The sequence below is a fragment of the Thunnus thynnus genome, chromosome 20 (assembly GCF_963924715.1).
Source record: "Thunnus thynnus chromosome 20, fThuThy2.1, whole genome shotgun sequence".
Taxonomy (NCBI): Eukaryota; Metazoa; Chordata; class Actinopteri; order Scombriformes; family Scombridae; genus Thunnus; species Thunnus thynnus.
In genome coordinates this window covers 1485006-1510519 of record NC_089536.1, presented here as the reverse complement: position 1 = coordinate 1510519, position 25514 = coordinate 1485006, and the positions used below count along the sequence as shown (strand labels likewise).

Genomic DNA, 25514 nt, shown 5'->3' with positions numbered 1-25514 from the left:
GGGAGTAGATGATCAGTGTGTTATTAATATATATCACAGTTTGATTATGATGGACTCTTTGTTTACCTAAGCTGCTGTTGGTACTGTTACAGAGGTTGATGGTGAGGTTGTTGATGATGTTCAGAAGAGATGAGAAGTGACTAAGCATGTACACGTGGTTTTTAATAGGGTCTGAGGCGATGACCCTCAGCTGAGCCTCCTTTGCATTCCCTACACCTGAAAGAAAAAATACTGTTAAAACCGTGCCTTAAAAAATGATTCTGTTCTTGGGTGCTGGAACGCATGAACACATATTTTTATTATTTAAGACAGTGGAAAATGCAAAATATAAGGCAGATTTTAAAGTGCATGTTCCAAATATTCCCCCCGAAAATGTGCGAAGATATAAAATACCAGTCAAATGTTTGGACACACCTTCCCACTCACTTGAATGAGAAAGTGTGACCAAACCTTTGACTGGTGCTGTAGAGGAATCAGCAAATAAGTTCAGATTGAACCACCTTCTTGGGTGCTGGAATGCAGGGAAATATATTTTTATTATTTTTGACAGAGGAAAATGCTAAATGTACGGTAGTTTTTAAAGCGCATGTTCCAGTTTTTGACCATACATAACATGTATAATGTGTAAATGTGATAGTTGGTAATAATGTGTTAAAGTTTGGAATACAACATCAGTCAGTAATGGACCAGGCTCAATGTAACGTCAAATAAATTTTCATTCAGTATTTTCCCTGCATCCTGTGGACTTGTGAGTACATTTGGTTTCCACAAGAAAAGTGGATTTAATTCAGTGGAACGCAAGTCAAAACTCAGATACTTTACAGATTAAGAGGCCTGAAACTTGGAACATAGTAAAACGGACACTATACCAATAGCGTAGACCTCAATGCCAGTGTCTTTCAGGTGCTGCGAGGCGAGGGATACGTTGTCGCTGGACTCTCCATCAGTAATCAGGATAGCAACTTTGTGGGAGTCTGCACGCATTCCCACATTGGGTTTAAAGTTGTTATGGAGGATGTGGTACAGAGCTTTTCCTGTATGACAGTAATAAAGAGGATTTAAAAGGTGCAGAGTTGAAAAGCTGACTGTTGCAATGACTGTCAGGTGACTGATAGTTGGAGCACTTCCACAACCTTGTTAAAAATATCTGTTTCTTTGATAAAAAGTCAAATCTAGAAGCGTGTAGACATAAAAACCGAGAGAGAAAGTTAACTATGACTCCCAAGGTGCATTTCAGTTGGAAACATCCAATCACAGAGCTTCAAATTCTATTGTTAGACGCTCAAATCATTATGATTTGGAATGTTGGTATTGTATTATTATAATTATTATAATCACTATCACTATAACAGCAGCAGCAACCTTTGATTCATAATATTATAGCATGATACTATATAATAATGTAATATCTCAATATTAATAATATAATAATATTACAATTATTATTATCATATTACAATTATAATTATTATTACAATCAGACAGCGTGTTGTTAAATCACCTGTGTTGGTGCCTCCTTTTGGCTGTTGCAGCTTGGCCATGGCCTCCAGCAGGGATTGTTTGGTCTGGTGGGTGTTCAGCTGCCACTCCGTCTTTGGGTTGCTACTGTACTGAACCAGACCTGCAGAAAACACACAGAAATGTGTAAAACTGACACACTGACCAAGCTTTTGTTTTTAAATGATAATGAGAATAGCAATGATAATAATGAGTATGAGAATAATAATTTGCATTGTGTGTTCTTGAACAGATGCATTGGTTTATTACAATTATTATTGTTATTATCTTGTCAGAATCATTAGCTCCGACACACATCACATGTCTCACGCGCACTCATGCCTGAACAAATCTGCATATGCAAAGAAGGACCAAAGGGCTTAAAGGACCATTCCAGCAGTTCTGTCCAGTAGAACTAACAGGCTAACAGGCTAATAACCCCTGAGTCTACTGTCTGACTCTGGTATATGAACGAATCTGGTGAGGCCTGAAGCCCCTGAGTGTCTCTTCGGTATTCTGCGGCATACGGGCAGCAGTTCAGCATGTACAGGAAGTGTTGAGGGCAGTGATTATGTATGAGAGCTGATATCAGTATCAGCAACAGCTGAGTCCAGTCAGGTTGAGTCGAGTCTAGTATGAAGGTTGATGGTACTGAACGTTCAGCAATGAGCGCATAAACCTACAGTAAAAACGTGTCAGACAGTCACCACCTGCACTGTTTAAAGCGAGCTAAATGTTGTCACACAGAAGTCAAGTGAGTTTTTAATACAGTTTAACGTTGTAATTCCTCCATTTTTATCGCTGACATCTAGTCTGGTAACATATAAAAGCAGAGCAGGAAGGAGAAGGTGAGGGCTTTTATTAGTTTACATACTAGTTAATAAACAAAAAGTAGTTAGAAAAGAAGAAAGGACAAGAAAATGTCTTGAGCTCCAACAAGAAGACAATTCCTCTTTCTACAGAACGACTGTAGAAAGTTGATGCTGTGGATGAACCAACATGACAAAGTTGTGCATCCCTCCTAGCTAGAATGTTTTGTTCAGAAATGCGGTGTGCTTCACAGAGTCTGTTCAGTCAGAACATCTGTCCTGCTAACTGATCCAACACGGACCTACACAGAAGGAATGTACAGTATATCTCCACCATGGAAATCAGTGTCTGGATAAAAGATTGTTTTACAAGCTGAGTCATAATTACTATGAGCAGTAGCAGTAGTAATAGTAATAGTAATAGTACCAGGATCAGTAGTGTTAATAGTTGTTGTAGTAAAAATATTACCGATCTGGACTTTGTCAGGGCCGATGTTGAAGTTGTTGACTGTTTGATTTAGAAAGGACTTAATATTTTCATAATCTTTAGAGCTGATGCTCCCAGATCCGTCGACTAACAGCACGATGTCAGCCTTGGCTGTGCTTTCACACTGAGAACCTGGAGGAAAACAGAGGATTGTGGGATATAAGACACAAGAGACCAAATATAGAAGCGAGACTAAGGCTTTGTCTGAAATCACTCACTATTTACTACAAATGCACTCTATTAAGTAGTGAATGAGTGAACCAGGGAGGGATTTCGGACACATCCTGAAAGTCTACAGTCATGCTAACAGCACTGTGAGACTGTACACAGTGCTGTTTTGAGCTAAATGCTAACATGCTGACATTTAGCAGGTATAGTGTTTACCATGTTAACCATCTTAGTTCAGTATGTCAGCACACTGACATTTGACAATTAACACCAAACAAAAATACAGCTGTGTCATTAGTTTTGAGACTATTTGAACATGAACCAAACTTCATCCATTCTCAGCTGCTTATTTAAGTGCTGGTCCTCCTGGGGGATCCAGAGGTGTTCCCAGACCAGATGAGATACATATAATCTCTCCAGCGTGTTCTGCACTGTGGTCTCCTACCAGTTGGACATGCTTGAACACCTCCAAAGGAGGCGCCTATTCTCTCTTTTTACCTGTTGATTGATGTTTATCTTCAGCCTGGAGTCCTGGAGAGAAAATCAGAAATTTCACATTTAGATTGGAGCAGAGCTGTGAACTGAACAAACACAGAGCTGTTTCTGGACATCTGGAGGCTCTAGAAGAGACAGACAGCAAGCTAGACATCTTAAGAAAAGGTGTTTGTTCTGGTCTGAATCAATGGATGAGTTTGTAAACTTTGCTCTGTTTCTTTACACACAGAAAGAAATCTAAGTGAACCAAAAATCATCATTAAAAGCCAGGTGAGAATGTTCTCTCTTCTCATTGGTCAGATGTGTCTGGGGCGGGAGCGAGAACATAAACACAGGAAGAGGGTCCTGAAGAAGCTCCGATCTGCCCAAATACCAAGAAGACAATGTACTTGTTTGTTAGTTCAGGTCGGACATTGTTGATTTCACTCATCAACATCCCAGCATGCAAAGCGGTCCTGGCTACGGGAGCCATTTAGCTCAAACTTGAAGCCGTGTAATTGGTCAGATGGAGGCCACATCACGTTTCAATCACAAACGAACCAAGACCACTTCCTCTAAAGGATCTCTGTGAAGTTATTTTGGTCTGAGGACGTTTGCTGTGTTCAGATCTGCCCAAATGAAATGAACTAAGGAGGAAAACCAACTAGAATCTCTTTCAACTAGACTGAACTACACAGAACTACACAATATACACTGTAGAGCATTGTCAAGTTAAGCTAGCTGCTGATATAGCCATGGCTAGTCTTAGCTAAAGCTAAATGAAGTTACTTTTTCCCCATGAGCTGTTATCTGTAACATAATATGTAAACTTATTCCAGCTAAATCCAAACATGATGGAGACAAATAAAACAGTTAAACTACTGCTAAAGGTAGCTTAGCTTAGCTTAGTTTAGCAGAGTAGCAGTAACTTCCACCTGAGCTGTTAAATCAAGTGGAACTCATGTGATTTTATTTTTGTTGCGCTATTTGTAAATGTATTAAAATGTACATTTATTATACCTGTATTAATTTAATTTTACAGTATACCTGACCTGGAAGACACAGTAAAACCAATATTTTCATCATACAATATGAATTATAAATACAATAAAGTTTATTTTCTATGAATAAAGAGAGCTGGATGAAACATGACATTTTTATAGATATTACATGTTTCCCTCACATTCCTGCAGATTGTGTAAAGGTAGACTGCAGTATGAGGTATTATTTTTGGGTGAAATAATCCTCGTAAAAAGACAACAAAAAAAAAGAAAGATGGAAAAACAGACGTCTCTCTTTGCCTGGTCAGCCTGAAACTTTAAGACCTTTTTTCTTGACCTCACTGCTTCTACTTTCTGCTTCTTTGAAGAGCAGCAGATGAGATGAACACATGAACACAAGCTCAACAGACGCTTGTGTGTGTGTGTGTGTGTGTGCTTATATTCCTCACATTGTGAGGATATAAATCTTCACAGTCACATTGTGGGGACTCACTTCCCTTTTGTGGAAAAAAACTCAAGTTCCCATAACATAAATCATTAAATCTTAAAATGAAGACTCTGTTTAAAGCATTTGGATTGTTTTAACAATCTTTAAGCAATGACAAGTGGAAACTTTTAGGGGTTAAGTGTGAGAAAAAGCTTGACAGAGTTACAGGAAGCGGCTCAAACAAATATATTTGATAAGAAAAAAATTTAAAAAGTGTTTCGCAACAGTCAGTCCTATATGTGACAAGAAATGCTCTTGCACTGCCATGGTAACAGAAGTATACTCTGTAATCTCACATCAGATGCTAATCAGTTTGTCCTTAAACACTTTCCTGTCACAGAAAAACCTCTCAACTTCATTTTGTTCCCATTAAAACATTTGTTTGTTTTTAAATGTCATGTTAATAGTTTTTATTATTAACCCTGTAAAGCATAATATATAGAAATAAATGAGCAAACTTTTTTTTTCACCTCTCAGATGTTGTTGTAGGCCTCTGATGCAGAAATTAAAGGGTTTTAGGACAGCTAAAAGTGATTGTTGTAATATTGCAACAGTGGACCTTACAGGGTTAAAAGGAACAAAAAAAGTCTTAAAAAAGGTTAGGGTTAGGGTATGTCTCCAGGAAATTAATGTCTATGTAATGTCCCCAAAAGTGACCTGCGACAATGTGTGTGTGTGTGTGTGTGTGTGTGTGTGTGTGTGTGTGTACTTGTGTTCCTCATGTTGTGGGGACATAAATTCTGCTGGACTGGACAGCTTCCAGGTGTGTAAGTGCAACTGTGTGAATGTGATCAGTGTGTTCCTGAAACAGACAGCATTGCTCTCAGTGAAACCCTCCTGAATAAATAAAGGTGAAAAAATGACAACAGAGTGGCTCATAAAGAGTTGTCTGTAACAGACAGTCTCACCCACTTATGGCAGTGATTGGTCAGGTGTGTGCAGGTGTGAAAGTGGCTTGAACTTCACTTCTCAACTACGTCTGTCAGGTTTCATGTCACCATCAGAGTGCAACACTGTGAATGTCTTCCAGGAGAAACTGTGTGATGTGTATTTTGTATATGTGCATCAGTATGTATGTATAAGTACACATATAACCCAACCGGTCAAAGCAGATGGTCTGCTTGAGGTTTCTACCCGTTAAAGGGGAGTTTTTCCTTACCGCTGTCGCCAAGTGCTGCTCATGGGGGAATTGTTGGGTCTCTGTAAATTGACCTGCTCTATGTGAAAAGTGCCTTGAGATGACTTCTGTTGTGATATGGCGCTATATAAATAAAAATTGATTGATTGATTGATTGATATAACTCTCCTGTAGCTCCTGATGCTTTCATGTAAATGTTTACTGGGCTACACTGTTATATGGAAGCTCTTTTATGTCAGATTACAGCAACAAAATAACACATCAAATGATTAAAACACATCAAATAATGTAAAATCCAAACATCCTAAATAAACATCTCCAACAATCCACAGTCACCCATCTGATAATGAACACAGAGGTAGAATAATAAAAAGTCACTTATTAAATGAGAAAAGTCCAAAAAAGAACCTCCTCACAAATGAGGAGCTGGCCTGTCAATCAAACTGCCTTCAAAGTCCCTCCCTGTTCTTCTTAATATACCCACAGTCCCTGCAAGGTGACGGTCACGTGACCCACAAACACAGCCTGAAGACGTCAGCAGGATTTTACATTTATATGCTTTGAATTTTCATTATTAGATGATGAACACATGAATTATTGGTTTGTTATTAGAAGTTAAAGTGATAAAACTCATTACAGCAAGTATCAGAACTTTTACTGAACACACTTCACTACATTTTACTGACCATGTTGACTTTTACTGCAGTTTTCAAAGCTGCTGTTTGACTTGAACTCAGTATTTTTACATTACAGCAGAGTCTTACCTGAGCTCCACAGCAGCAGCAACAGCATCAGCAGGTGATCCATGTCCAGGTAGACGTCCGTCTCTGTCTCTGTGTCGTCTCTCTCTGCTCTTCTGTTGGACTCATCGTGTCTTTTTATGTTAATCAGATGTGGTGTTTCCTCTGAATCCTTTATCTCTTCATCAGCTTCATGTGCTTTCTGACAGGAAGCTGCTGGCTGAAACGGCTCTGAGCGGCTTCATCATGTGACTGACAGCTAAAGTAAATGAAGGGCGTTTATCCAACACACCTCTCATTCATACACACTCCAGCCTGTTATTTGCACTGGGGATGGGGGGGGCATCCATTTAGAAATTTTGGACCAACTGACTAAAACTTGATGCTCACATGTGGTTTGGATCACCATGACAACACACAACCGATCATGACAGCTCATTTGGCTTGTAAGGATCAGAGCTATTAATATATTGATTGACAGTGAGATGGACCAATCAGCGAGTCTGAGGATAAACTCACTGATGAGCAGCTGAGATTATACTGCTGTTACCGTGGCAACATCACAGCAGTTATTGCGACATACAGCAGGGACTGCTGCAGAGCTGTTTGTGTGTTTTCTGTTTTTTTAAATTTTATTTACTGTTCTTTTTATTGAGTGCAACATAAGTGATTAACACAAAAACACATATGACACGGGACAGTACAAACAAAACAACAAGAAGAAAAATTAATAAATACAAACAAAATGTTGGCTTAATACTAGATGCATGTGTGTGTGTGTGTGTGTGTGTGTGTGTGTGTGTGTGTGTGTGTCGGGGGGGGGGGGCAACTTTCTATCTGAAGGAGGGTTTTCTGGGTGTCTTTTTTGGGGTTGTTTTCCAGAGATCAGTTTAGTGCAAACACTTAAACTTAAACTCTCAGTCACTGTGAGTCATCACTGCAGAGTATGACAGTATATGCTACTTTTACAAGAACCTCCAGCTTCTTACTCTGAGTAACGCTTCCTACATGAACACAGATGGAACAGTTTTGGTTCATTCACATGAGATTTCTGTATTCCTGTTTTTTTAATGATCATGTGTGTTCTTGTGGGGATGAATATTTAACGATATAATGAGGTACTTAAGATTTGAAACCAACCAATCAGAGGCTTTAAAAAATGTGCTTCTGGTTATTTTCCCAAAAAAAATCAGTTTTTCTACCATCCATATTGTTAACAAGCTCATTGTTCTTGTTTTATACCAGTTTTCACAAATTTCAAAAAAGTGTTGGGCAAATTAGAGTTTTGACCAGATGATGGTGCTAGATGAAACAAACTTATTATGATTTATCTTGAGGAAAAACATGAATGTTTGAACCACATTTGGTGGCAATTTGTTTAATAGTTGTTGAGATATTTCACTCAAAACTCCAGGTGGACTGACTGAGAGATGCACCCTGCAGCCATGTTGCTGTCAGGGATAAAACACACTAGGTTTCACACAAAATAATTCTTAAAATATAAAAGTGATCAATATACAATTATTTTCACCCTGATTTATGTACCTTTACATCAACACATTTCCTGTTAAAAGAGGACTCTGATCAAACTGCTGACGTCAAAGAAAGGAACCTGTCTGATTATTTAAATGATTTACAAGCTGTTTCACAGCCTTCTGCACACGATCAGGGATATAACTGCAGAAATACAAAATGTTTTTAGGTAAATGTAAAGATTTTGAGACCAGTTTCTGTTCAGATACTGACCTGATTAAACATATGAGGTATCGACCATAACGTCAAAAATTAATCTGGATTCTTTAACTAAGGTGGAAAACCACCAGATCCTCATGATCAATAAAATTAATAGATGACACACTAAATATAATGACTTTTGTTGTGTGAAGTCACATCTCTGCTCTTTTTACCTGGCAGTTAATGTTATATTTCATAAAAAGATCATCTTGTTTATGATGGTGTTGAAATGAGGACGTGTCTGTTCCTCTGCTATTGATTTTAATAATTAATCATTATCTGTGATAATGATTGTTTGTTTACAGTGTTCCCATAGTATTATATTAAGAATTTACCATTGCTCCCAGCCACTCAAGTTATACCTACTCTTTAGGAATTATAAGGATTTCGGTTCAGCATTCAAATAACACATATTCAATGACACCTAGTCAAGCTGTCAGAATTGGCTGTTTACTCAAGTGCTCCCCTTTTTAATTAAAACACAGCATGCCACTGGTCCTGTGACACATAGATAGTTTGTACCTGGCTGTTACTGTTATTCATTCCAGCCTGAGTAAGAAATAGAGCCTGTTAGATAGAGCCACAGGGTGCTACCAGGCTTTCTTTGATAATGATTAATTATTGCTGAGTAGCCAAACTTGTAGCAAGGCCCAGCAAAATGGTGCCCCGTGTGAGGCAAAGTATTGTTGGCAATTATTCATAATTGTGCAATATCAATTTCAGTATAATTTTGGAAAATTATTTTTTTCTCAATAAAAAAATCTGGAATCTAAAACCTTTAGACTATCCAAAAGCCTTTATATTCACTATTCACTATTTTTAAATTAACACTAAGTGTGCAGATTCGCCAATGACACCACACCTTTACTGTGATTTCAGCTTATTGTTTTTTCTTCTTCGACAGGAAGAGAACGACCGAACCTTTCAGATCATTGAGGTGCAGGTGTTGTCCAACTGGGGCCACCAAGAGTACACCTGCATGTATCACTTCAGAGTGCACGGGACGCCGCAGAGTTGATTATTTACTGCACAAACAGTGTGGAGACAGCAGAGACACGCAGTCACTCCCTGCTAACTGCTGCTAACTGTTCCTGAGGAACCACAGACTTCTTGATGTCTAAGTGTTGTCATTTTCCTGTGGAAAAAGGACACGCTGAAAGCTTTGTAATGTATAGTTAATATTTTATATCAGTGTTTTCTATTTGCTGTGTTAAAGGTCTTTTTGAATGTTTTATCCCATTTTTCTTTTATTAGTTGCATTATTGCAGTGTAGTAAAACAGTTTTGAGCAGAATGTTTTCACATCTGTCTGTTGTGCTCAGAAACATTGTAACATTTAATATTACAGCTTTTTTAATGCAAGGAATGATCAAAGTCACATTATCTGGTCCACAGCAACACGTTTTTTAATGTTTTTGTGGATTTGATTCTGTGTAACAGCAGAGACCATCAGTGCAATGCAGACGTCAGAGTGTCCTTAAACGCACCAACAGGGAGGGTTTTCAGAGTCGCCTCTGATCACAACCTCAGTGCTCTGTGGTGATAATGAACCTTTGACAACAAATGTTTGAACTGTTCTGATTACACACATCAGGCAGAGTGTTTGAAACATAAAGTCAAAGATTACTGCTCAAATGAAATGAAAATACTTTGCACTGATGTTTTTCCAGTTTTATTTATTCTTGTTGTCAGGTCAATGAAGATGAATCAGTTTGTATCATATATGTGAAATGTGTTGAGACCTCATTTTTTACGTAATATATATTTTTGTTGTGTTTTTTCTGTTTTTTGTATGTGATTTTGAGATGTCATAATAAAGATGTGAAATTTGAAGTTTTTTTCTCTTTTTTTGGTTTTATTTTATTATTTGTAGATTTTATTTCATCCTGTTTTTGGTTCACAAGTTTGTCTGAAAAACATTGACTTAAACTCTGGATGAAAGCTTGAGCGTTCATGTCATGTTGAGACTTAATTAGGAGTCAGAAACAATTTTCATGTCAGCTTTCTACTTGCAACCCAGAAGTTATCCATAATAATGACTTATAACTTATATATAAATGATCAGTAAGTGACTTATTAACCATTAATTAATGCTTATAAATCCTTTATAAACAGTGACTGATCAGAAAGTGGTGCTCAAAGATGAAAATTTGATCTGACTCAATAAATGTTTGATTTATTGAATTTTGTTAACTCAAAGAACAAATATAAAAAAGAGAAAATTACACGTCAGCTGAATAACACAATTTTTATCCTCAAACACTCAAGTATATAAAAGGCAGTGAAGAAAAACGGGATGTATTTTATAAAAATGATTTCTTGACCATAAAACATTAAAGTAAAAAAGTTATAATTGTTTACATGAGAGGTTAATAATGACAAAATAAAAGTATATACAGATAATCGAGTATTTTGTGACAGTTTTGCAGATGTGTGTGAGGTTTGTTTTTCCTGAGTCGACTGATCGGAGTTTTTTGTAGACAAACAAAAGTTAAGTTTACAATCTGCATTAAACTCATTGTGTTTATCCTGTAATTCTAACAAATGAGTTGAATGTGTTTCCTTCCTCGTAAAACATTTGCAAAACTGTTTGTTCAGTATTTTAAAGTGAGACTAACTTCTGATTAACAGTTGTAAAACAAGTGTAAAAGTAGCACATGTAGAGAAGAATCATAAAGTCAACTAAATGAATTAGCAATGTCTGTTATACATGTTATATGTCTATATCTATATCTAAAGCTTGCAAACATGAATAAAAGCTGTTGGTCATTCCAGACCAACTGAAGCACTGGTAACTCATAAATCATGAGGTGCAGAATTGTCCAATATGACGTCACTCCTTGAGATATGGGCTGCAAAAAGCTGGTTGGTTTATCACATGAGACTGAAAGGACAGATGAAACCTTTTCTGCAGTGATTTAAGTGCTACTTTAAAGGGAACGTCTGTGTAAAAAATATAAAATCCTCCACTGAGCAGATGGATGTTTGTGTGACTCCTTGGAGGTCCTACTCTGCTCTCTGAGATCTTTCCTCTTCAGCCGGCTCTCCTTCAGCTCTGGAAACACCGAGGTTATAATAATCCAGCTCAATGTTCTCCTGTGGGCCTGACTTCTGTCCCCTGCTGGCCTGGAGAGACATGACAACACAGATCTAAGTTACTGCATCACTCCTCTCTTCAGTTCAATATAAACAGGCTGAGTGCTTCATTTCAACCAGTCCTCTAAACAACAAACATGTGTTCAGTACCTTCAGGATGAAATAGATGGCAATGATGAACAACAGCAGAGTCACCGGCAGGACGACCAGTCTGATGATAAAAACTGTTGGATCTGACGAGACACATTCAGTCATCACATTAGATCTCATGACATTATGAGTACAACAACTCCCATCAAACAGAAACATGGCATGTGCTAGAAAAGCAAACTGGACCGCTGTTTTGTGTTTTGTACTATATTCTGGTCCTATATCTGTTTTTTTCAACTTTTTCTTGTTCTTCTTTGAGTCTTACCTCTAACATTACAATTAAGGAGGACCAGCATCTTCTAATCCAAGCAGAAACAAATAAATTAATCTTGGGCAAGAAAAAGCTGTTTTTAAACTTAATACGTGTATTGTTGGAAATATCACCTGTATTAACATCATATGCCAACGAGAAGCTCTGTGATTATGTGTACAGGGTGAAAAATAAACTCTTTTATGTTGAGTTAGTATATTTTATCTTTAACATCCCATATGTGACCTTAATGACTCTTCAAGTGTAAACGAACTACAGGGTTTACTCCCCACCAGTCAGTCAGACCCAAAGAAGACTTTTGGATGAGAGGCGAGATGTCTCGAAGAATCTCAAACAAGTGAAGTTTCCTTTGACTTAACTCTTCTGTATCTACTCTGTTTCGTACCATTATTGTGGCTTCACTGACTCGTTTGCTGTCTTTTACTTTTCACTACAACACAGTTGTTATGGTTCAATAACATTAAAGAAGCCGGTAAGGAAACAGTTTACAGTTCCTTCATCAGATTCTGTCTCAGCTCTCTGTAGGTCGCTGGGTCGGTCCTGCTGCCTGATGACTTTTTATCATGTTTTACAAACATGGAAACAAAGTCAGTGTGACGTCTCAGTTCCACTGAGCTTCACACTCTGCTTCAGCTTACCTGTGACAGTGAGAGACAGCAGACGGCTCTCAGAGGAGAAGTTATGAGAAAAAACAATGACTTCATAAACACAGCTGTAGTTTCCTTGGTGGGCGGGGTCTGCAGCAGGAAACAGGAAGTCAGCAGAGTGATTGACAGCTGGCTGGGTGTAGTTGTATGTTGTGTTGGAGGAGGTGAAGGTGAGCTGGAAGGAGCCTCCTGGGTACTGAGGCTGGACGGAGCAGCTGATGGTGAAGTTGGAGCCCCGACACACTTGAAACCCCTGCTGCTGGGCCTCGGAGACCCCGTTCATTGTAGAAGACACAGAGATGATTGGCTGAACCAGCAGGTCTGTAAACACAGAGAGATGATTGGCTGAACCAGCATTTTATGGGGGTTTGAAGCAATGAGCCTCCAGGAACAAGCTAACTTCTCTACCCTTTAGGATGCCGTCGTCCTGGATAAGTTTACAGTTCAGTCCAATGGAAACCACTGACTATCACTGTGCCAGAGGAAGGAAAATATTACTGTCATAGATGATGTCACTGATGGACTTACCTGAGCAGATGAGCTCCACGATGGAGGAAGAGGAACTTGATGATGCACATTCCCTCAGGGCATATCCAGACTGAACACAGTCAGATCTGATCCACCATACAGATTCCTCTAAGGAATTATTTCTCCTTCCTATTGAAACAGCAGAGCCACAGTCCAAATCTCCACAGGCTGCAGCTGCTTCCTTCAGGGTCCAGTCAGAGTCCTGCACTGGTCTCCACTTTGTTCGTTTCACAATCAGTGTACCTGCACAGCGACTGGCTTCTCCCACCAACCTGACAGGCTCTGAACAGAAACAAGAGAGTCATCAGTAAAAGAAAAAAACAAATCAAAGCTGCAGCTCCTCTTCTACCTGAGCAGGTGAGTCCAACAGCTTTGTCAGGTGAGCAGGTGCTTCTATTTGAGTCTGATCTTCCACAGTCCAGGAGAGCAGACTCATTGCCTCCACACTGGAACTCTTTGGTCCATATCAGAGCCTCCACTTCTCCATAGAGCGCCCCCTGGAGGACTGAGGGAGCCCCACAGCCGAGCTCCCTACAGACCACCTCTGCATCCTGCTGGTCAAAGTCAGCTTCACACACTGAAGACCACGACTGGTTAAACTGGTTAAACTTAACCTCCAGTCTGCCTGAACACATAGTAGTCCCATTCACCAGCCTGACAGAGTCTGGAGAGAGAAAGATCATTAAATTCATCAGTATTCACTGCAATATTCATGCTGATAAAGATTATTTCAACTTCAAAAAAGTTATTGATAGAGAGAGAGAGAGAGCACCTTCATACCCTGACACAAGTACACAAATGTACAGAAAAAATTGCAAGATGCTATTTGTTGGATTAGAATATTTTTTAGTCTGGCAACATCTTGCGGTAGTATGAGGAATTACACCCTGGTAGACCCCAATGCTTGACCTCGTGCCCATTTTTTGTTTTCCTCTGTGAGATTACTGCTTTCAGGAAGAAGCAACACACCTGTATTTAACAATACCTGATGAAATGTGACATCTTTATCTCCTAACAAGCTTGATTGACCCATCTGATACTCATACCTTTTCTCTGACTAAAACTTTCTTTGTAATATTGGCAGGGGCGTTTGCGGCAGACCCCTTCAATTCCACCAAGAAACTACTTGCACAGGAGCGAAACGGTCACCTGGCATGCTTCAAAGAGATGAACTGACTGGTACCTCAAAAACACCTGCAGCGAAGGAGAGAGGGAACAACACCTGGGAGAAGGCAGGGCTTCGATATCTCCACTAGAACTCAGCATCTAGTTTAAAACTATGGAGCAAATCTTGAGGGAGATCCAGGATGTCACTGGGGCTGCAAAAACAAGCTCCGCCCCGGGCCCTAGAGGAGTGCCTTACAAGCTCTACAAGACATGCCCCAGTCTCCTGCAATGATTGTGAAGGATCCTCAAGGTGATCCGAAGAAGGGGGAAGGTAGTCTAACAGTGGAGAGTCTTTGGGTTCCAAAGGTGGAAAACACAAACAACATTTAACAGCTCAAGATGATCTCAGACTTCAGCAGTGCACTTATAATGATACTGATAACTTTCAGTATTGTTGCTCGACACCTGATGACAAAACTCAGAAAAAAAAAACTTAACTACTATACACAAAGTGCACATTTAGCTATGAATAACATACGTTTTTCATCTTTAGAACACTGCAAGGGCAAGATTAACAATTCGAAGATCAAGCCGGTAAACCCATCCAAAGGGGGGACATCCTGTGTTGACCACAGGGGAAATGCTGACAGCATCCTGCCTATGAGTTGAGCAGGAAAAATCCTGTATAGCGCTGGCTGAAGAAATGAGGGCAACATTATGGCCTGGTCTTGAATGCTGTCAAAGAAAAAAATTGAAGCCTCTGCCCCTCACTTTGACATCACTGAGGAAACAGTGTCATCTCACAGCAGCACAGTACCCTGCTTGAATCCAACATGCGCCAGCTGCAAGAAGACAATGATTTTTTGAAAGCCAAAGAGGACTCTTTGTTGAACTGCTCATGCTGCTGCAATATCTGAATTTTTGGAGTACTGAATCAAACAAAACAGGCCAGCAAGTGATGTAATTTGTGGACAGGGTGCTGTTGGAAATTGGACTCTTGATGGACTCTTTGTTTACCTAGGCTGCTGTTGGTACTGTTACAGAGGTTGATGGTGAGGTTGTCAACGATGTCCAGGAGGGATGAGAAGTGACTGAGCATGTACACGTGGTTTTTAATAGGATCTGAGGCGATGACCCTCAGCTCATCCTCGTTTGCATCCTTTACACCTGAAAGAAAGAAATACTGTCAAAACTGTACCTAAAAAAATTATTCTGTTCTTGGGTGCTGGAACACAGGAACACATATTTTTATTATTTAAGACAGTGGAAAATGCAAAATATAAGACAGTTTTTAAAGTGCATCTTCCAAATATCCCCCCAATAATGTGCTAAGATATAAAATACCAGTCAAATGTTTGGACACACCTTCCCACTCACTTGAATGAGAAAGTGTGACCAAACCTTTGACTGGTGCTGTAGAGGAATCAGCAAATAAGTTCAGATCAAACCAAGATTTTGACCGTACATAATATGTATAACGTGTGTACATGTGATAGCAGGTAATAACGTGTGTTAAAGTTTGGGATACAACATCAAGTCAGTAATGGACCAGACTCAATGCAATGTCATTTCATTCAGCATTTTCCCTGCATCCTGTGGACTTGTGAGTACATTTGGTTTCCACAAGAAAAGTGGATTTAATTCAGTGGAATGCAAGTCAAAACTCAGATACTTTACAGATTAAGTGGCCTGAAACTTGGAACATAGTAAAACAGCCACTATACCAATAGCGTAGACCTCAATGCCGGTGTCTTTCAGGTGCTGCGAGGCGAGGGATACGTTGTCCTGAGACTTTCCATCAGTAATCAGGATAGCAATTTTGTGGGAGTCTGCACGCATTCCCACATTGGGTTTAAAGTTGTTATGGAGGATGTGTTTCAGAGCTTCTCCTGTATGACAGTAATAAAGAAGCTTTAAAAGGTGCAGAGTTGAAAAGCTGACTGTTGCAATGACTGTTAGGTGACTGACAGTTGGAGCACTTCCACAACCTTGTTAAAAATATCTGGTACTTTGATAAAAAGTCAAATCTAGAAGTGTGTGGACATAAAAACTGAGAGAGAAAGTTAACTATGACTCCCAAAATGCATTTCAGTCACAAACATCCAATCACAGAGCTTCAAATTCTATTGTGAGACGCTCAAATCATTATGATTTTGAATGTTGGTATTGTATTATTATAATTATTATAATCACTATCACTATAATGAATTCAGCAATCTTTGCTTTATAATATTATAGCATGATACCATACAAAAATGTAATATCACAATATTAGCAATCATAATAGTATCACAATTATTAATATTATGATAGTAACAATAATACAAATTACCATCATTGCTCATCTAATTTCTACTGTAACTCTACTGTTTCTGGAATCAGTATGAGTCACAATACTTTTTATTAACTTTATCTGACGTTTCTGTTCTGAAAATGTTATTTGTTAGCAGATACAGTTTTCTTGATCAAGAGAGTGAATTTCATTCACAAATTGCTCCATACATACAATATATTCTATACTATAAATACTTATATATTCACTTTCCACCGCTGACAGACCTAAATACAGAAAGTAAATATATTTGGATCTAATCAGAGTCTCTGTCTCAGTCCCTCACAGTGTAAAGCTGGTGTGTATCAGACAGTGTGTTGTTAAATCACCTGTGTAGGTGTTTCCTCCTTTGTATGGCAGGTTGGCTATGGCCCTCATCAGGGATTGTTTGGTCTGGTGGGTGTTCAGCTGCCACTCCGTATTTGGGTCGTCACTGTACTGAACCAGACCTGCAGAAAACACAGAAATGTGTAAAACTGACACACTGATCCAGCTTTTGTTTTTAAATGATAATGAGAATAACAATGATAATAATGAGTATGAGAATGATAATTTGCACTGAGTGTTCTTGATCAGATGCATTGGTTTATTAGTATTATTATTGTTATTATCACATCACATGTCTCATGCACACTCATTCCTAACAGGCTAACAGGCCAATAACCCTTGAGTCTACTGTCTGACAGTAAAAGTAATGAAAGACCAAAGGATTGGCTTATCATTTTAATATACAAATGTGAAGTGAGATCAATACATTTTCTCTGCGACCTTTTGGACAAACATGTTCTTTTGTTATTGCTGAGGGGACCACTGGCCTTCTCTATCCTGTCCAAGAAGGTAAAACTCTGTGTCTTGGAGTAAACAGGACATGTTAAGGGGTCAAAGGCCACATATCTTCCCTGATTTGTGTCTTTAGGTGATGTGGCTCTTAGTTAACATACATACATAACTAAAGTTTGTACGATTTGACCAATCAAAGATAATTTCTTTGTTCCTTCTCCAACTATAATATAATGGGGTTTGCTTTTTGCTCGCTGAGATGAACTGATGTAAGTCTTTGTGTGTTCTGTCTTCTTATTGTACAATATTTTTTAATCTTCAACCCAGCAGTATTTTGTATATTATTTCATATTCGTGTTTTGTGTTTCAGACAATTTCCACGATATGACTCATGAACCAATCTGTTGAAGCCTGAAGCCCCTGAGCATCTCTTCGGTATTCTTTGGCATACGGGCAGAAGTTCAGCATGTACAGGAAGTGTTGAGGGCAGCGAGTATGTATGAGAGGTGATATCAGTATCAGCAACAGCTGAGTCCAATCAGGTTGAGTCGAGTCTAGTATGAAGGTTGATGGTACTGAACGTTCAGCAGCGAACGCATAAACCTACAGTAAAAACGTGTCAGTCAGTCACCACCTGCACTGTTTAAAGCGAGCTAAATGTTGTCACACAGAAGTCAATTGAGTTTTTAATACAGTTTAAAGTTGTTATTCCTCCATTTTTATCGCTGACATCTAGTCTGGTGACATATAAAAGCAGAGTAGGAAGGAGAAGGTGAGGGCTTTTATTACTTTACATACTAGTTAATAAACTAAAATGAGTTAGAAAGGAAGAAAGGACAAGAAAATGCCTTGAGCTCCAACAAGAAGACAATTCCTCTTTCTACAGAACGACTGTAGAAAGTTGATGCTGTGGATGAACCAACATGACAAAGTTGTGCATCCCTCCTAGCTAGAATGTTTTGTTCAGAAATGCGGTGTGCTTCACAGAGTCTGTTCAGTCAGAACATCTGTCCTGCTAACTGATCCAACACGGACCTACACAGAAGGAATGTACAGTATATCTCCACCATGGAAATCAGTGTCTGGATAAAAGATTGTTTTACAAGCTGAATCATAATTACTATGAGTTATAAATGTGTGTTTCAGTAGATGAAGCACTGAATTTTAAGGTAGGTGTATCACCTGAACATTTCATTTTGAACATTTTGAGAATTCTGCAAGTTAATACAAAAGCTAAAATATGTCTGCATGTTTTGGGAAATAACTGGCAGTAATGGAGGCTGTATGCAGACAGCAGTTATTTAGCTTAAACATGTAAAACCACTGGTATGGTCCTTTTATCCTCACATCAGCCATAACCTTGACTACTCTTGTTATCATGTCCCATTTTGCTGCTCTTTTGCTAATTTATAGTACGGGACCTGTGTGTGTTTCACAATGTGCTGTAAAGATTTTAGTATTTTGAGTACTTTATACACAAGCAGTAGTAATAATAGTACCAGGATCAGTAGTGTTAATAGTTGTTGTAGTAAAAATATTACCGATCTGGACTTTGTCAGGGCCGATGTCGAAGTTGCTGACTGTTTGATTTAGAAAGGACCTAATGATTGCAAAGTTTGTAAGGCCAATGCTATAGGATCCGTCGATCAACAGCACGATGTCAGCCTTGGCTGTACTTTCACACTGAGAACCTGGAGGAAAACAGAGGATTGTGGGATATAAGACACAAGAGACCAAATGTTGAAGCAAGACTAAGGCTGTGTCTGAAATCACTCACTATTTACTTCAAAGTGCAAATTTATCCAATATGTAGAGCCTAAAATGTTCCACAATGTATCAAAAAAGTAATGTTCATGTTGTGAACACTACTTCCTGCAAACAGTCCCACAATGCCATGCATTGCATTTTATAGACACCAAAATTAGCGGTGTGCGACTCCACAGCAGACAGTGTGTATTAGTGAGTAGTGAATGAGTGAACCAGGGAGGGATTTCGGACACATCCTGAAAGTCTACAGTCATGCTAACAGCACTGTGAGACTGTACACAGTGCTGTTTTGAGCTAAATGCTAACATGCTGATGTTTAGCAGGTATAGTGTTTACCATGTTAACCATCTTAGTTCAGTATGTCAGCACACTGACATTTGACAATTAATACCAAACAAAAAGTACAGTTGTGTCATTAGTTTTGAGACTATTTGGACATGAACCAAACTTCATCCATTCTCAGATGCTTATCTAGGTGCTGGTCCTCCTGGGGGATCCAGAGGTGTTCCCAGACCAGATGAGATACATATAATCCCTCCAGCGTGTTCTGCACTGAGGTCTCCTACCAGTTGGTTGAGCCTGAACACCTCCAAAGGAGGCGCCTATTCTCTCTTTCTCTCTTTTTACCTGTTGATTGGTGTTTATCTTCAGCCTGGAGTCCTGGAGAGAAAATCAGAAATTTCACATTTAGATTGGAGCAGAGCTGTGAACTGAACAAACACAGAGCTGTTTCTGGACATCTGGAGGCTCTAGAAGAGACAGACAGCAAGCTAGACTTCTTAAGAAAAGGTGTTTGTTCTGGTCTGAATCAGTGGATGAGTTTGTAAACTTTGCTCTGTTTCTTTACACACAGAAAGAAATCTAAGCGAACCAAAAATCATCATTAAAAGCCAGGTGAGAATGTTCTCTCTTCTCATTGGTCAGATGTGTCTGGGGCGGGGGCGAGAACATAAACACAGGAAGAAGGTCCTGAAGAAGCTCCGATCTGCCCAAATACCAAGAAGACAATGTACTTGTTTGTTAGTGCAGGTTGGACCTTGTTGATTTCACTCATCAACATCCCAGCATGCAAAGCGCTCCTGGCTACGGGAGACATTTAGCTCAACCTTGAAGCCGTGTAATTGGTCAGATGGAGGCCACATCACGTTTCAACCACAAACGAACTAAGACCACTTCCTCTAAAGGATCTCTGTGAAGTTATTTTGGTCTGAGGACGTTTGCTGTGTTCAGATCTGCCCAAATGAAATGAACTAAGGAGGAAAACCAACCAGAATCTCTTTCAACTAGACTGAACTACACAGAACTACACAATATACACTGTAGAGCATTGTAAAGTTAAGCTAGCTGCTGATATAGCCATGGCTAGTCTTAGCTAAAGCTAAATGAAGTTACTTTTTCCCCATGAGCTGTTATCTGTAACATAATATGGAAACTTATTCCAGCTAAATCCAAACATGATGGAGACAAATAAAACAGTCAAACTACTGCTAAAGGTAGTTTAGCTTAGCTTAGTTTAGCAGAGTAGCAGTAACTTCCACCTGAGCTGTTAAATCAAGTGGAATTCATGTGATTTTATTTTTGTTGCGCTATGTGTAAATGTATTAAAATGTACATTTATTATACCTGTATTAATTTAATTTTACAGTATACCTGGCCTGGAAGACACAGTAAAACTGATTTTTTTATCATATAATATGAATATGAATTATAAATACAATAAAGTTTATTTTCTATGAATAAAGAGAGCTGGATGAAACATGACATTTTTATAGATATTACATGTTTCCCTCACATTCCTGCAGATTGTGTAAAGGTAGACTGCAGTATGAGGTATTATTTTTGGGTGAAATAATCCTCGTAAAAAGACAACAACAACAGAAAAAAATGATGGAACAACAAACGTCTCTCTTTGCCTGGTCAGCCTGAAACTTTAAGACCTTTTTTCTTGACCTCACTGCTTCTACTTTCTGCTTCTTTGAAGAGCAGCAGATGAGATGAACACATGAACACAAGCTCAACAGACGCTTGTGTGTGTGTGTGTGTGTGTGCGTGCGTGCTTATATTCCTCACATTGTGAGGATATAAATCTTCACAGTCACATTGTGGGGACTCACTTCCCTTTTGTGGAAAAAAACTTAAGTTCCCATAACATAAAAAATTAAATCTTAAAATGAAGACTCTGTTTAAAGGATTTGGATTGTTTTAACAATATTTAAGCAATGACAAGTGGAAACTTTTAGGGGTTAAGTGTGAGAAAAAGTTTGACAGAGTTACAGGGAGCGGATCAAACAAATATATTTGATAAGAAAAAATTTTTTTAAAAGTGTTTCGCAACAGTCAGTCCTATATGTGACAAGAAATGCTCTTGCATTGCCATGGTAACAGAAGTATACTCTGTAATCTCACATCAGATGCTAATCAGTTTGTCCTTAAACACTTTCCTGTCACAGAAAAACCTCTCAACTTCATTTTATTCCCATTAAAACAAATTGTTTTCTGTCATTGAGGAAGTTTGCAGCTGATTTAAAGGAACATTTGAGAGGATTAAAACATGTTTTTAAATGTCATGTTAATAGTTTTTATTATTAACCCTGTAAAGCCTAAATATAGAAAAAAAATGAGCAAACTTTTTTTTCACCTCTCAGATGTTGTTGTAGGCCCCTGCTGCAGAAATTAAAGGGTTTTAGGACAGCTAAAAGTGATTGTTGTAATATTGCAACAGTGGACCTTACAGGGTTAAAAGGAACAAAAAAAGTCTTAAAAAAGGTTAGGGTTAGGGTATGTCTCCAGGAAATTAATGTCTATGTAATGTCCCCAAAAGTGACCTGCGACAATGTGTGTGTGTGTGTGTGTGTGTGTGTGTGTGTGTGTGTGTGTGTGTACTTGCGTTCCTCATGTTGTGGGGACATAAATTCTGCTGGACTGGACAGCTTCCAGGTGTGAATGTGCAACTGTGTGAATGTGATCAGTGTGTTCCTGAAACAGACAGCATTGCTCTCAGTGAAACCCTCCTGAATAAATAAAGGTGAAAAAAATGACAACAGAGCAGCTTATAAAGAGTTGTCTGTAACAGACAGTCTCACCCACTTAAGGCAGTGATTGGTCAGGTGTGTGCAGGTGTGAAAGTGGCTTGAACTTCACTTGTCAACTACGTCTGTCAGGTTTCATGTCACCATCAGAGTGCAACACTGTGAATGTCTTCCAGGAGAAACTGTGTGATGTGCATTTTGTATATGTGCATCAGTATGTATGTATAAGTACACATATAACCCAACCGGTCAAAGCAGATGGTCTGCTTGAGGTTTCTACCCGTTAAAGGGGAGTTTTTCCTTACCGCTGTCGCCAAGTGCTGCTCATGGGGGAATTGTTGGGTCTCTGTAAATTGACCTGCTCTATGTGAAAAGTGCCTTGAGATGACTTCTGTTGTGATATGGCGCTATATAAATAAAAATTGATTGATTGATTGATTGATATAACTCTCCTGTAGCTCCTGATGCTTTCATGTAAATGTTTACTGGGCTACACTGTTATATGGAAGCTCTTTTATGTCAGATTACAGCAACAAAATAACACATCAAATGATTAAAACACATCAAATAATGTAAAATCCAAACATCCTAAATAAACAGCTCCAACAATCCACAGTCACCCATCTGATAATGAACACAGAGGTAGAATAATAAAAAGTCACTTATTAAATGAGAAAAGTCCAAAAAAGAACCTCCTCACAAATGAGGAGCTGGCCTGTCAATCAAACTGCCTTCAAAGTCCCTCCCTGTTCTTCTAAATATACCCACAGTCCCTGCAAGGTGACGGTCACGTGACCCACGAACAGCCTGAAGATGTCAGCAGGATTTTACATTTATATGCTTTGAATTTTCATTATTAGATGATGAACACATGAATTATTGGTTTGTTATTAGAAGTTAAAGAGATAAAACTCATTACAGCAAGTATCAGAACTTTTACTGAACACACTTCACTACATTTTACTGACCATGTTGACTTTTACTGCAGTTTTCAAAGCTGCTGTTTGACTTGAACTCAGTATTTTTACATTACAGCAGAGTCTTACCTGAACTCCACAGCAGCAGCAACAGCATCAGCAGGTGATCCATGTCCAGGTAGACGTCCGTCTCCGTCTCTGTGTCGTCTCTCTCTGCTCATCTGTTGGACTCATCGTGTCTTTTATGTTAATCAGATGTGGTGTTTCCTTTGAATCCTTTATCTCCTCATCAGCTTCATGTGCTTTCTGACAGGAAGCTGCTGGCTGAAATGGCTCTGAGCGGCTTCATCATGTGACTGACAGCTAAAATAAATGAAGGGCGTTTATCCAATGCACCTCTCATTCATACACACTCCAGCCTGTTATTTGCACTGGGGATGGGGGGGCTTCCATTTAGAAAGGTTGGACCAACCAACTAAAACTTGATGCTCACATGTGGTTTGGATCACCATGACAACACGCAACCGATCATGACAGCTCATTTGGCTTGTAAGGATCAGAGCTATTAATATGTTGATTGACAGTGAGATGGACCAATCAGCGAGTCTGAGGATAAACTCACTGATGAGCAGCTGAGATTATACTGCTGTTACCGTGGCAACATCACAGCAGTTATTGCGACATACAGCAGTGACTGCTGCAGAGTTGTTTGTGTGTTTTCTGTTTTTTTAAATTTTATTTACTGTTCTTTTTATTGAGTGCAACATAAGTGATTAACACAAAAACACAAATGACACGGGACAGGGGGAGGGGGGGTCTGAGGAGCAACATTCTATCTGAAGGAGGGCTTTCTGGGTGTCTTTTTTGGGGTTGTTTTCCAGAAATCAGTTAGTGCAAACTCTGAGTTTCTTCACCCTGAGATGAGGGAAACTCTGGGTTTTCAGATTCAGAAAGAGATGTAACTTAAACTCTGAGTCACTGTGAGTCATCACTGCAGAGTATGACAGTATATGCTACTTTAACAAGAACCTCCAACTTCTTACTCTGAGTAATGCTTCCTACATGAATACAGATGGAACAGTTTTGGTTCATTCACATGAGATTTCTGTATTTCTGTTGTTTTAATGATCATTTGTGTTCTTGTGGGGATGAATATTTAACGATATAATGAGGTACTTAAGATTTGAAACCAACCAATCAGAGGCTTTAAAAAATGTACTTCTGGTTATTTTCCCAAAAGAATTCAGATTTTCTACCATCCATATTGTTAACAAGCTCATTGTTCTTGTTTTATACCAGTTTTCACAAATTTCAAAAAAGTGTTGGACAAATTAGAGTTTTGACCAGATGATGGCGCTAGATGAAACAAACTTATTATGATTTATCTTGAGGAAAAACATGAATGTTTGAACCACATTTGGTGGCAATTTGTTTAATAGTTGTTGAGATATTTCACTCAAAACTCCAGGTGGACTGACTGAGAGATGCACCCTGCAGCCATGTTGCTGTCAGGGATAGAACACACTAGGTTTCACACAAAAAAGTTTTTAAAATATAAAAGTGATCAATATACAATTATTTTCACCCTGATTTATGTACCTTTACATCAACACGTTTCCTGTTAAAAGAGGACTCTGATCAAACTGCTGACGTCAAAGAAAGGAACCTGTCTGATTATTAAAATGATTTACGAGCTGTTTGACAGCCTTCTGCACACGATCAGGGATATAACTGCAGAAATACAAAATGTGTTTAGGTAAATGTAAAGATTTTGAGACCAGTTTCTGTTCAGATACTGACCTGATTAAACATATGAAGTATTGACCATAACGTCAAAAATTCATCTGGATTCTTTAACTAAGGTGGAAAACCACCAGATCCTCATGATCAATAAGGTTAATAGATGACACACTAAATATAATGACTTTTGTTGTGTGAAGTCACATCTCTGCTCTTTTTACCTGGCAGTTAATGTTATATTTCATAAAAAGATCATCTTGTTTATGATGGTGTTGAAATGAGGACGTGTCTGTTCCTCTGCTATTGATTTTAATAATTAATCATTATCTGTGATAATGATTGTTTGTTTACAGTGTTCCCATAGTATTATATTAAGAATTTACCATTGCTGCCAGCCACTCAAGTTATACCTACTCTTTAGGAATTATAAGGATTTCGGTTCAGCATTCAAATAACACATATTCAGTGACACCTAGTCAAGCTGTCAGAATTGGCTGTTTACTCAAGTGCTCCCCTTTTTAATTAAAACACAGCATGCCACTGGTCCTGTGACACATAGATAGTTTGTACCTGGCTGTTACTGTTTTGCATTCCAGCCCGAGTAAGAAATAGAGCC

General features: G+C 38.7%; 2 protein-coding genes across 2 annotated transcripts in view; both read right to left on the bottom strand.

The window, feature by feature from the left end:
• LOC137172573 (scavenger receptor cysteine-rich type 1 protein M130-like) overlaps positions 1-3207 on the bottom strand; it is a 40113-nt gene extending 36906 nt beyond the window's left edge. The window contains exons 1-4 of the mRNA XM_067577084.1: positions 2776-3207; positions 1502-1621; positions 870-1034; positions 67-216 (exon numbers count right to left, since the gene is read on the bottom strand). Coding sequence (XP_067433185.1) covers positions 67-216; positions 870-1034; positions 1502-1541 — 355 coding nt within the window. The 5' untranslated portion in view covers positions 1542-1621; positions 2776-3207. The remainder of the gene's footprint in view (positions 1-66; positions 217-869; positions 1035-1501; positions 1622-2775) is intronic.
• An 8333-nt stretch (positions 3208-11540) lies between these two features.
• LOC137172572 (uncharacterized) lies at positions 11541-17243 on the bottom strand. Its single transcript, XM_067577083.1, has 8 exons — positions 16995-17243; positions 16058-16222; positions 15351-15500; positions 13576-13890; positions 13227-13508; positions 12690-13019; positions 11781-11863; positions 11541-11660 (listed from the first exon to the last, which is right to left on the bottom strand). Exons 1-8 carry the CDS (start codon positions 17041-17043, stop codon positions 11541-11543), a joined length of 1494 nt encoding a protein of 497 aa, XP_067433184.1. The 5' UTR covers positions 17044-17243.
• Between the last annotated feature and the right edge of the window lie 8271 nt (positions 17244-25514).

Coding starts and splice junctions, on each gene's coding strand:
- LOC137172572 (XM_067577083.1), bottom strand. CDS start 17,043: ATGAGGGCCATAGCCAACCTGCCATACAAAGGAGGAAACACCTACACA. Junction 13,891..15,350: donor CAGTACCAACAGCAGCCTAG/GTAAACAAAGAG, acceptor TTCTCTCTCCAG/ACTCTGTCAGGCTGGTGAAT. Junction 13,509..13,575: donor TGTTGGACTCACCTGCTCAG/GTAGAAGAGGAG, acceptor GTTTCTGTTCAG/AGCCTGTCAGGTTGGTGGGA.